This window comes from Podarcis tiliguerta, assembly GCF_965153285.1.
Source record: "Podarcis tiliguerta genome assembly, chromosome: 9".
NCBI classification, from domain to species: Eukaryota; Metazoa; Chordata; class Lepidosauria; order Squamata; family Lacertidae; genus Podarcis; species Podarcis tiliguerta.
In genome coordinates, this window is record NC_139542.1 from 27773613 (window position 1) to 27786931 (window position 13319).

General features: G+C 42.4%; 1 protein-coding gene across 11 annotated transcripts in view; it reads right to left on the bottom strand.

The window, feature by feature from the left end:
• Positions 1-13319, bottom strand: part of PDE5A (phosphodiesterase 5A) — a 129927-nt gene that overhangs the window by 68949 nt on the left and 47659 nt on the right. For all 11 annotated transcript variants that reach the window (XM_083457267.1, XM_083457261.1, XM_083457264.1 and 8 more), the window contains one exon: positions 632-1217. In XM_083457267.1, the coding sequence (XP_083313393.1) occupies positions 632-1213 (582 nt within the window). In that variant the 5' untranslated portion in view covers positions 1214-1217. The remainder of the gene's footprint in view (positions 1-631; positions 1218-13319) is intronic.

A 13319-nucleotide genomic window follows, 5' to 3' on the forward strand; every position in this document is an offset into this window, starting at 1 on the left:
GACTCGATGACCCTTGTGGTCTCTTCCAACTCTATGATTCTATGATTCTATGATTCTATGTGCTTTCCATTACCTTCTCTAACCAGAAGACCAACTGTTGTGTTCCTCACCATGTACATTCGCACAGAATTTTCTAAATCCATAATGAGAGCCAGTAGTGTGTAGTGGTTAGAGTGTTGGGCTAGGACCTTGGAGACCTAATCACTGCTCAGCATTGAAGGTCACTGAGTGGCCTTGGGCCAGTCACCATCTCCAAACTTAACCAACCTCACAACTTTGTTGTGATGGTAAAATGGAGGGTGAGGGGAGAATCGTGTACACCATGGTTGAGCTCTCTGGAGGAAAGATGGGACATTTTAGTGTGGCAAATATTCAGCTACAGTGGAACCTCTACTCATGACCACAATCCATTCCGGAGGCCCATCCGGAAGTCGAAACGGGTTGCTGGGAGAGGCGCCGTTGTGTGCAGGCGTGGGTGGCGATTGCCCGCTCCTGCACATGCACGATCAGCGGCAAACCCGCCAGTTACTTCCAGGTTTGCCGTAGATGTTGGGAGTAACAAGAGGTTTGACTGTAGATGAGTGGTCTCTCTGGATAAAATGCACCCACCGCACAATTATTCTTTGTTTACCTCATAGGCATCTTTGATGTTCAAAGGCTGCCCCAAAGCTGCCACATGTCCCACTATCCCTTTGTTCCACTCCAGACGGATGCCATTGTTTGAAGCTTCTTCCAAGGTGGAACCTTCGGCAACGTCAAAAAGCCTGCTGATGAGAAACTTCTCATTGGAACTGTCTTCACACACCAAAAAGAGGGAGTAGCGATCGGCGGCAATGAGTTCATGAATATGCAAGAAGATTTTGTGGCAAAGGGCTGTGACATCCAAGTGACTAGAAATGTCCTTCACCAATTCTAAGAGCCTTGAGCACTGATCCCCTGCATCGCTCCCAAGCGTCCGAGGTTGGAGAGGCATCTGCTCCTTCTTTTCGGAGTCCGACAAGAAACTCACGGTTCCAACACAATCCTTGACAACAATAGGCCTAAGGGGCCTGTCAAACTCAGAAGCAGAGATCTTCCTGGTTGGGGGTGTGGGATTAGTGCTCTCTGCCCGTGCGGCCTGGCTGGGACAAGAACAGGCGTCACCGTGCTGCTTGGCCCCCTCTTTGCACACTGGTATGGGATGAACTCTCTCAGAAAACCATGCATTGACCATCTCTCTGCAAAAGAAGAGAAGTGCAATAAATAATGACTTCCATAAAAAAGGGAATAAATGTTTAAGGAAGGCAGATCCCCAAAGAGTAGTCTACTACCCATGCCTTCTAAACATGGCATTTTTTTAAAAAAAGATGTACACGTTGTACAGCCACATGCTTGTCCTTTGCTGAATGTTCTCCGTTTCCAGCCAACACAGAGGCTGACTTGAGCACTTAACATCTTGCGTCTCATAAAAAGGATGCATTCCCTCATCAAAAGCCAGCATCAGAAGTTCTACAATACTTACCCTTCCTATTCCTAATGGCTCAGAACTCTGAAGGATTGCAGATTTAGAAAGAAAATAATGGCCAACATGCAAGACAGACAAATGTAAATCTGACATGTTTAAAAAGCAAACACTAAAAAGCTTAAAATGCTGAAGCAACACCAGTTCTACGTCAATTCTCCAATCTATGTAAATTACTCAAATTAAGTGTGTGCTGATTTCTTTTACATACATTTGCTTTGCTTCTGCTAGTTGTGGAGATGACCTCTGAAATCCTGCCCTTTAACTACTGCAAATTATGCTCTGTGCCTTCTTCACACTCAGCTTCTGAGCTGTCAGCAGGCTACACTATGCTCATACACTGACTGTTGCCTTCAGTTTAAAGAAACAATACAACTTTTGTGATGTTCTGTGGTATGGCTGCCTGTTTGTTCCTGGGTTCCAGCCTCAGCATCTCAAGTTAAGGCTGCAAATGTTGCCTGAAGCTCTGGAGAGCCAATGCCAGTGGAGTGTAGAATCAGAAGTCAATTAAAGAGGGAGAAAAAATATTGTAGATATAAAAACTGTGTTTTTATATGTGGGTTATGTACACCAGGTACTGTCATTAAAGCTAATTCTTTCACTTGCCATAATCCTCAAAACAAAGTACAGCTAATTGTTGCTGTATAATTCAGTTTCTCTGCTTCTGAACAATTGCTCGTGGTAACTCAGGAACGTTACAAGGCCCAATTTTTTTACAGAACTTTTATCCTTTACAGATGGTGGAGCAATGACTGCCAACTTTCCAGATTATAGTTAGAATGAAGCTTCCATGGAAACTAAAAGACTTAATGTGGAGGGAATAGTGTTGCATGATACTGAGGCTTTCAGGGACCAAGGATTTGTTCACTTGCGCCAGTTTTTTGCAAGCGAATATGAGAGGCATGATGTTCACTAGAGATGCTTTGTGCCCATGAAGCAATAATGCAGCCACTGCCTGCCTGTCCCTATATAGACCTACTAAGATCACTGTGGTCATCTAGGAAGTTCCAGTTAGTGTATAGTGGAGATCTGTAAAGGGGTATTTTCCACTGTTGCCCTTGTCCTTTGGAATGTTCTTCACCCTAACCATAGAGGAAGGCTCATGGGTTACTACTTTCCCAAACTTTCCCTGACTGCTACAGCAGGATGTAGTATTTTTATTATTATTATTTATAGTGCTGTATTGTTGTGATCCTTGATCGTTTTGTTTCTGGTGGTTTATGGCAATGGTTTTTAGTATACATTTTAAGTTTTTGCTGTAGACCACTTGGAGATGATTTAATATTGAGTAGTTTACAAAGTGATATTGTTTTAATATTAAGTGGTTTAGAAGTGATATTGTTTTAATATTAAGTGGTTTAGAAGTGATATTGTTTCGTCTGCCTATTTAGGCATATAAAATAAAATTGTACATCAACGTTCTCAGGATAATGTGCTCTGCTGTATACAGGAATCCCCTACGCACAGCCTTTGAATTTTTTAAAAAATTAAACTCTCTTCTAACTTTAAATAAACAAATAAATAAATTCATATCACGCCCATCTGGCTGGGTTTCCTCAGCCACTCAGGGTGGTTTCCAGCACATATAAAAACATAATAAAATATCAAACATTAAAAATAAATATCTCTTGAAATAACTAAGACAGAAGAATGTACGCAGATGTTGCCTGCTACTGGAACCTAGGGTGCTCACCTGCTGGGAGTTTTTATATTAATGCCATTAGCTAGCTCTGCCTTTTAAATTAGCATATGTTAAGAGGTAAAGGGGATCCTTTTATCTCAGCGTGCTTTTCCTTTCTTGAAGCAGCTCAGCCTGGCTTTCTCATAGCAATTCTTACAGTTATTCGAGGATGACTGTTAAGAATTAGGAATATGGCAGCTTGACTAAGCGGAATGCAGGGATAAAATTGAACTTCTTGTGCCTCGTCAGTAGCCAATGGTCGCAGTCATACAAAAAGCTAAAGCATAACTTGCTGCTAAGTAGATGAATGGGAAGGAGCCTTGGACTTCAAAAGGAGGACCCTGGAAGAGTTTAGTTTCAGCAATAAAATAACCTGACTTGTAGTTATGTAGATATCAGTCATCATGGCATGTGAACCCAAGACCTGTGGCAAGAGCTCAAGTGTGCAACACTAAACCATGGTTTAGCGTTACATGCCAGCATGGCCACAGTGTTTGCTTTTGTTTTGTTCTGAATCCTCAAACAAGTTGTACCAGAACCTTGCAGGATCAGGAGGCAATGCGATGATCATTACAGCAACACAATGCAACACGGCACACCACTGGGCCAATCATGTTTCAGTGACACACATTACATCCACACTGTACATTTAAAGCATATTTAATGCACACCCCCAAAGAATCCTGGGAACTATAATTTGCTGGGAATTGTTGATTAAGGAGGGCTCTCAGGATTCTTTGGAGGAAGCCTTGTTATTTAGAAATATGGTGTGGCAACATCAACTGCGCTACTATTGCAACCAGATACCTTGGTGTGATTGTTCAGGCTCTGGGCTTTCTATATTTTGCTCACAATCTAAAGAGCTAAATGTATAACACTAGCAATCTGGAGGACTTCTGATCTTTATTCACTGCCTTCTTCCAGAGAGCCTCTATAGCCCAAGAAACACGAGAATGTCAAGACTGACTTGCTATACTGCAGAAGCTTGTATTATGCAGAAGATTGTGTCTGATAATGTCTACAGAGGCACTCCAAAGAGGAAGTAAATAAATTAATTTAAAACAACACTGAGAACATAAGAGGCAGACAGGGAGACTGATTTAATCAGATCGAAGTCAGAGGCAGCGTTTGCACAAAAATGCCTCCTTTTACAGGATTGTCAAACAATGTGATTCTCGCCCGCTGCTGGTGTTATTTTTAAATAAGGCAAACAGTGTGATCAGTTTGTTAGAGTGAGAATACCAAAAAAGTACCCTCGTGCAAAACTGTTATTACTGGCACCCTAACAACTCAACTCAGCTTCCAACTATCTAGAATGCAAGAGTCGTGGCTTCGCCCTATAAGGGATTTCTCATTGTTAATGTGGAGAGCACAGTAAAACCAGAGATATTGAAGGTCAAGGCTGCAAACAAAACATACAGATATGTTTACGCGTCTATTTTTGTTGCCTTCTGATCCCATGCTCAAAATGCCAAAAGGAGCAAAACAAGACTTAAAGGTTGTCCAACTGGAATATTTCAGAAAGGGCCTCTCCGTTGGCTGTGCTCCACCACCAGATTCATCAGGCTCCTCCCTCTCACAGGAGTAGGCAAGAAAATCTGGGGGGCATCACACCAACAACCCTGTACCCTCTAGAGGGAGAGATGGGACTGCATGGCCTCTCCATCGACTCAGCTGAAAGACTAGCAGCTTTTGGCTCCTTCTCTCTTTGAAGTCTTTCCATTCCACTACAATAACTCTGTAACACCTTGGGAACCATGGCTCCATCTAAGGAATCCTGGGAGGTATAGTTTGTTACAGTTCCTGGGAACTGTAGCTCTGTGAGGGGCTCCTAACAACTCTCAGCACCCTTAACAAACTACAATTCCCAGGATTCTTTTGGGGAACCCATGACTGTTAAAGGATGCTTTAAATAAGGATGTATGGTGGATGTGACCTAAGAACCGGTGCCTGAATCTGCTTTCTTCTTTCTCCATCCCAATCACATTTCCTTTGGTGTCTTTTTAGGTCAGGGAACATTTTTAGCCCAACAGGCCAGGACCTTATCTCCTGTTGATCATCGGATGCCATAGTGTCATCAGGTAAATGACACCTGTCAAAGTCCATTGTGCAGTAATTCCCAAACACCTGACAACCAGTCGGTTGTAAGCCTAAAAACTGGGATTATCGTATTACCGTACTTTTCCGTGTATAAGACTATTTTTTTCCCTTCCAAAATCATGTTCAAAATTAGGGGTTGTCTTATACATGTGTAATGCATTGTGGGGCTGTGGGGTAGGTTGCTGCCGCGAGTTGGAGATTGTCGTTGGTGGCTGCTGCAAGCGCTGTTGTTGATTGGCTGTTGCTGTGGCAATTGGGTGGTCGATTTGCTGCTTTATTCGGCAATGGGACAGAGGATAGGTTGGTCTGCATTTTCACCTTTAAAAAGCTCAACAACTCTTGCCCCCTCAAAAAAAGCTCAACAACTTTGGGGAATCTCTCCTCCCCATTTTCTTAATTTTGAGTCCCCCAAAATAGGGAGCGTGTTATACATGGAAAAGCATGGTATTTGTGCGTTATTTGTTAAATGTATATCCTACCCTTTCTCTCAAGGGAATCCACTGTAGCAAACACATGAACAATAAAACTATTTAAACATATTGAGAACAATTCCAGTAATCCAATATAGTCTGCAACTGTATCTGTAAACTGCTCTTGTAGCCTTTTTCAGCTGAATAGTGATGCAAAAATACCTTAAAAAAAAAAAAAAGAATGATGGGGGAAAATATTTTGCATTTCTGTTCACTGGAAGTAGATTGATCATCATTCTAGTCTATTAACACATTGCATGTGGAATGAATGTGTGGAAGCAAGCCCAAATGTATAAATTGAATCTATGTCCATACAAGCTGGTTATATGTGAGCTGTGTTCAGTTGCTGAGGTTAATGCATGGCAGTTGAAGGCAGGGACACTGTGTGCAATCCTGCTCCCCCTCCAACATCCATTCACTCTTTATGCATTAACGCATGAAGAACTCTTAATTTGTCTCTAATGGGGGGAAATGGCACTACTAACCACATTTGCTCAGAAACACCTCATTGAACTCAATGGGGCTCACTCCCAGCCTGTGATGTGGGGTTAGGATTGCAGTCTTTGACCAGAAAGCCAATGTTAAAAAAGTGATTGGCTCCACCATATCTGCAAACCAGGAGCCCATGGATGGAAATGATTACATTTGCCACCTATTTGGAGGGAACGAGATTCCTGAATGCATGGGCAGGGACTGGCCCTCCCGTCTCATTTCCATAGTGAGCAACAAGAAAGCCCTGCTGAATACATGAATCATCTCTGCTGGATTGCACCTGTAAGTGCTGAAGTTGATATGCACCATGTAACAGACAAAATATAAGGAAAATCTTGCTCAGAAAGGGCAATTACAGTGGTGCCCCGCAAGACGAATGCCTCGCAAGACGGAAAACCCGCAAGACGAAAGGATTTTCCGTCTGCAGAGGCGCTTCGCAAGACAAATTTCCCTATGGGCTTGTTTCGCAAGACGAAAATTAAAGAAAATCCAAAACCCCTTTTTCTGAAGCGCTAAGCTGCTAAAAGCATTTTAGCAGCAAAACCGCTAACCCCTTAAGCCTTAAAAAGCCGTTTTTAGCCCTTAAATTGCCAATAGCGCTAATAGCGCTAATCCGTCAATGGGCTTGCTTCGCAAGACGAAAAAACCGCAAGACGAAAAGACTCGCGGAACGGATTCTTTTCGTCTTGCGAGGCACCACTGTAACTCTTATGGCAGATTCTTTCAAGCACCGTTAAATGCCCTTCCCCTTTTCTTTCTTCTCTAAGTGTAACTATAACTACTCAAAAGGTACAATTTGATCACCTATACCTGATGCGCTCCAGATACATTTGAACCACAGCCGTACTCACTGGGGCTGATGGGAATTGTAGTCAAAAACATCTGGAAGGTACCAGGTTTGGAAGGCTGAACTAATTCCTAGCATGAGCTAATCTCAAATGGCACACACTCATACAAGCTGACTAACAACCGTATATGGTTTTCATGCCCTAGAGTTCAGTCCATGGACCTTACTTTGCAGGAATAAAATATGCTGTTGATTACGACTTATGAGAAATCACAGGACATTTTGCCAACAGTCAAAGCAAGAACAGGAACTTGCTCTGAAACCTATCAACAAAATCACATATGTGCCCATTGCATAATCATCGGTCTCACACAGCACAAGGAAGAAAGTGCTAGTTGGTCAGCGCAGGATTCCCCTTTTTATATCTTCCAATGATTTTTTTTTTTAACGCACACCATTCATCATGTGCATTTTATCTCAGATCCAAGGTTTACAGCAGGCAGAGGCACGTTATTATATTACAGAGCAAATCTACTGTAATTATGGGTCATTGCCTGCTAGAGCACTTGGTACAGAGCTCTGGAGATGGCAGAACGGAGCCAAAAACCAAAATGTTATTTCATAGCCTGCAAAGAAAATGACCACTTCTATGAGATGGGTTTAGCTTCTTGCTTGTTTTGTAAACTGCGGACGCACATGCTTGGATATAAGATGCAGAGGATGGAGCACTGGTCTTGAAATTTGTTTTTAAAAGGAATTCAAATCCCCCTTCAGCTCTATCTCATCTTGGGCAAGTCACTGTCTCTCTGCGTAGAATACCTCAGAGGGTTGTTGTGAACTCTCGGCTCCTTAGTAGAGGGGAGGAACACAAATGTAGCTGTATATATTTTCAAACCATTCTCAGGGAATCTTACAGCCTGACACAAAATTAAATTTCTGTTTAGGGCATTTTGTGATTCCTTGACCTGCTTGTCACATGTGACAAAAGCTCATGAACATACAAAAGGAAACCACTGTTAGTTATGACATACGGTACAGGCATTTGTCATGTGAGATGACTACACATGGGGCTTCCAGAACACACTTCTGGGTAGGATTTGTTTTCTTGAAACTGCTTATACTGAGATCTTAAAATGGCATTTTCAAGTGCAAACAAAAATTACTAAAATCAGAACTTCCTAGAAGCAACATCTTAGGGAATCCTACTATGACCCTCAAATTTTGCAAGTTCATAGTCCTCACCGTTTCTGAGAACTTGTAAACATGGCAGTGTGACAAAGGGCGCAAAGCTAAAAACAATTTTAAATGCCATCAATCTACTGGCCTCTTGCTTGCACCATCACCATAGCTCTCTGTAACTATTGGAACACTCCCAAAACACTGGATTGCACTGTACATATAAGTATTTTGCAATTTCAAATCTCATTTTTCAAGAAATGCTAATCTAACATTTCGGAAAAGATTAACTTGTTATTCTGCATAAAAAGGTAAAGGTACCCCTGCCCGTACGGGCCAGTCTTGACAGACTCTAGGGTTGTGCGCCCATCTCACTCAAGGAGGCCAAGGGCCAGCGCTGTCTGAAGACACTTCCAGGTCACGTGGCCAGCGTGACATCGCTTCTCTGGCGAGCCAGAGCCACACACGAAAACGCCGTTTACCTTCCCGCTAGTAAGCGGTCCCTAATTATCTACTTGCACCCGGGAGTGCTTTCGAACTGCTAGGTTGGCAGGCGCTGGGACCGAACAGCGGGAGCGCACCCCGCCGCGGGGATTCGAACTGCCGACCTTTCGATCGGCAAGCCCTAGGCACTGAGGCTTTAACCCACAGTGCCACCCGCGTCCCGTTATTCTGCATAGCTGGGAGTTATTAACAACAGGACTAGCATAATAGAAACCAGCTATAATCTTCAGTACTGAGAGAAAGAATACCACACTTTCTGGCACAAAAGGGATTGAATTCTGACAGGGACACATCTTCGTGGCAGTGATGCAGTGGAGGGGTGTGTGTGTGTGTAAGAAAGAGACACACACACAGAGAGAGACAGACAGACAGACAGACAGACAGACAGACAAGCTATATAAAAGCTGCTGGAATTTAGGACTCAAGTTATGATAAGTTCCTGCACTTCAGATTCAGGATGACACCACTGCTTCTTGCTAAAAACTATATTTCTCATTCATAAATCTGTTCAAAAGAAACAAAAGTGATAATTTATTAGCATGTCTATTCTCCCCCGCCCTTAAAAAACTTTTTCAATTAATGGAAAAAGTAATTTCCATAGAATGCAAACTGAGTTATAAGGTAACTGATGGTCAACAACCAAAAGCTGGACCAATTTCTTGTTTGAATATATGCCAAATATATGTGATATTCCAGATACAGTGTTGATCCTATAAAGGCACATGTTGTGCCAATTAACTAAATATAAAATGAGATTTGCAGTATTCCTGCCCCTAGCGTGGATTCAGTTTGGATTTGCCCTCAAAGAATGTGCAAAACCTATTTCCAGTGTTTTTTTCGGGGGGGGGGGCGCACACCCCTAAACATTTTGTGAATCTTTGTACTTTTGTCCATTTACTGTATTTGAACTATAAAATGGTGATTTTCTTGAGTCATAATGGGAGTACCCCTAAACATTTTAATATATTTTTTTGGGGAAAAAATATCACTGCCTATTTCTACAGATATTTTCTCCTTCCTGCAAGGATGGGCAGAAATATCCACATATATTCAGGCAATTGTTCACATAGCTCTTCAGATCCAAATCAGACCCAAGTGAATAGAGCACATTCATTCATGAGACGAAGGCTGCATTCAGACATGGGGCTGTGTTACTTTGAAGAAATGGAGGCAGTGAGAGATTTTACTTTCTTGGGCTCCATGATCACTGCAGATGGTGACAGCAGTCACAAAATTAAAAGACGCTTGCTTCTTGGGAGAAATGCGATGACAAACCTAGACAGCAACTTAAAAAGCACAGACATCACCTTGCTGACAAAGGACCGTATAGTAAAAGCTATGGTTTTCCTAGTAGTGATATATGGAATTGAGAGCTGGACCATAAAGAAGGCTGATCACCAACAAACTGATGCTTTTGAATTATGGCGCTGGAGGAGACTCTTGAGAGTCCCATGGACTGCAAGAAGATCAAACCTATCCACTCTTAAGGAAATCAACCCTGAGTACTCACTGGAAGGACAGATCCTGAAGCTGAGGCTCCAATACTTTGGCCACCTCATGAGAAGAGAAGACTCCCTGGAAAAGACCCTGATGTTGGGAAAGATGGAGGGCACAAGGAGAAGGGGATGACAGAGGATGAGATGGTTGGACAGTGTTCTCAAAGCTACCAACATGAGTTTGACTAAACTGCGGGAGGCAGTGGAAGACATGGTTGGACAGTGTTTTTGAAGCTACTAACATGAGTTTGACCAAACTCCAGGAGGCAGTGGAAGACAGGAGTGCCTGGTGTGCTCTGGTCCACGGGGTCACGAAGAGTTGTACATGACTAAATGACTAAACAACAACAACAATACTAGCACTTCTGTCCCAATTTTGAACACTTCTTTAACACCACAGTACCTGTTACAATATGGAACCATGGGGTGTGTTTTTTACATATACATTCAAATGTTCCGCTAAATTTCTTTTACACGAAGTGTGACACAACAAACATCACTGGACATGTTGCTACTCCCCCAGCATTTACACACTTCTGTTCCCCCACATGATCACCCATGAAAACTGCAGAAAAACTGTATGATGCCTAAATTATGTCAGTTTTACTCCTGCATTTTTCTGGTTTAACACAGTTGCAAACAGATTCTTTTGTGAAAACAATTAACAAACAAATGGGTGTCAGATTCCACTATATTCTGCTAGATTTGCAGGGGTGGCTGTTTTGTTGTGTGAAAGAGCAAATAACATGCAGAAATTATCAAGTACAATGGTGGACTTTGGGCTCTCAAATATTAGGGCACCCTGTGCAACACTAAAATTGTGTTTCATTCTATAGCATAGTTGTGGTGCCCAGTGCAGCCACATCTGTTGAGACACCCTAAAACCACCTGCATCATGTAAAGAAACATCAGGAAAATGGAATCAACTGCTGTGTAAGATGCAAGCTGAAATAAAGTGATTGGCAGCCAGAGAAGAATGGCAGACCCAGAGACAAGGGCATGTGCGTCCGAGGGAATGTTTGTACCCTCCCAGATAAGGGTTTTTGAAATTGCACTCCCTTCTCAGTCCCAAGGGAATCCAGACCCTTGAAGAAAACAGCAACATGTTTTCAGCTCCAGCAGCATATTAGGGACGCTTATCTACTGGAAGGGACGCGCTGTTTTCGCTGCAGAAATGAATATGCACAGTTATCTGTGGCCTCCTTGCACTTCCACACAGTGCTGAACATCTATTTTAGGAGCTAAGGTGAGGGATACTGAATGACTAATGAAACTCTTATTAAAATGAGATGGTTTTCATTCATCATCTCATTGAGCAATCTTTAAGGGATGTCTTTAAGAAAGAGCCTAGTATTCCAATTTATAGGTAAAGAAGGGTAAGCCAATAATTTTGCTGGCAGTTTTTTACTGGCTGAAAATGCTAAAAACCCAGATCCAGAACATACTGCTAGATCAGCCTTTGTCAACCTGGTACCCATCATCTGTTTTGAGCTATAACTCTCACCAGCTCCAGCCAACACAGCCATGCTGGCTGGGGCTGGGAACTATAGTTCAAAACATATGGAAGGTACCAGATAGGCAAAGGCTATGCCAGGGGTCAGCAGCCTTTTACAGCCATGGGTCAGTCCACCATCCCTCAGACCATGTCGTGGGTCAGACTATATTTTGGAAAAAAATATGAACGAATTCCTATGCCTCACAAATAACCCAGAGATGCATTTTATATAAAAGCACACATTCTACTCATGTAAAAACACCAGGCAGGCCCCACAAAGAACCCAGAGATGCATTTTAAATAAAAGGACACATTCTACTCATGTAAAAACAAACTAATTCCTGGACTGTCCATGGGCTGGATTGAGAAGGCAATTGGGCCACATGGGCCTTAGGTTGCCTACCCCTGGGCTACGCTGTATCAAAATGGTTGATAAGGTCACAACTCTCCAAGAACTTCTTCTGAGCAAGATCTATGGACTCCGGGGGTCCAGAGCTGCACTACTGTGCATCTTGCATATTTCCGTGGGCTTTCTGTAAAAGAACTGCCTTGTCATCATGCCAAAGAACAGTCCCCGCCTTATAGCTCGTACTGAGGAATGCTAAACATTCAGGAACACAAATCCAGTTTCCAAAGCAAGCCCTGCTCCTGGTGTGATCTCATGGATTCTTATGAAGTCCTGTTAATTCAAGTATGTCGCATGGCCTTTTAAAAAGGAAAAAATAAAATGGGTTTCCAAGATAATGGCTTTAAGGAGTATCTTTATACAAAGTAATTCCTCCAAAAGCTCACTGAATACTTTTTAAAGTATCGGCCTTGATCCTCCCCATGTTCTCTGTGTGTGGAACTGCTTATGTACACTGCACTTTAAGCCCAAGTCCAAACAACTGTCTGTTCACTAAAGAAGGAGGGGCTGTGATCCCAAACCTCTGCTGACCCCCCCCCCCCAGTCAAGCAGGCTTTTTAAAATTACTGTGAACACACAACCTACTCCACACATGTATAGCCTGGAAAGAATCACACCCAAATTGTTTATATAGCCTAAACTTCAGTAGGCCCTGTTATAAATACAATGCCGGAGCTCTCTCTTAGTTCTCTTAGGGTGAAATAAGTTAAATGTATTACAAGATAAACATGAACTGCAAGTGACAACCATGAGCAGAAACATAGAAAGTTAAAACAAAACATGAAGGTGGTGTCCCTCTGATGCTGAAGATGCCATTTGAAGAGTACGCTGTGGGGATTCTGATATTATAAATTCAAAGCTGCACTCCTATCTACACCCTTGGGAGAAAAGCCCCAATGAATATAATTAAGCCTACATATGAATAATATGGATGGGATCAGAATACGTGAACTCTCGACAAAACGGTTTCAAAATTGATTGCAGAAGCTTTTCTATACAAATGAGGCTGACACATGGCAAGGCTGAGAACTCAAGAGGTTGTAGCCATTACCTGGAAGTAAGCCCTATGAACACAGTGGAACATACTGTTGAGTAAACCCGGATTGGACTGGGTTTCATGCATTTTTATTTATGCATAAACAAATCACCATTACAGTGGTACCTCAGGTTAAGTACTTAATTTGTTCCAGAGGTCTGTACTTAACCTGAAA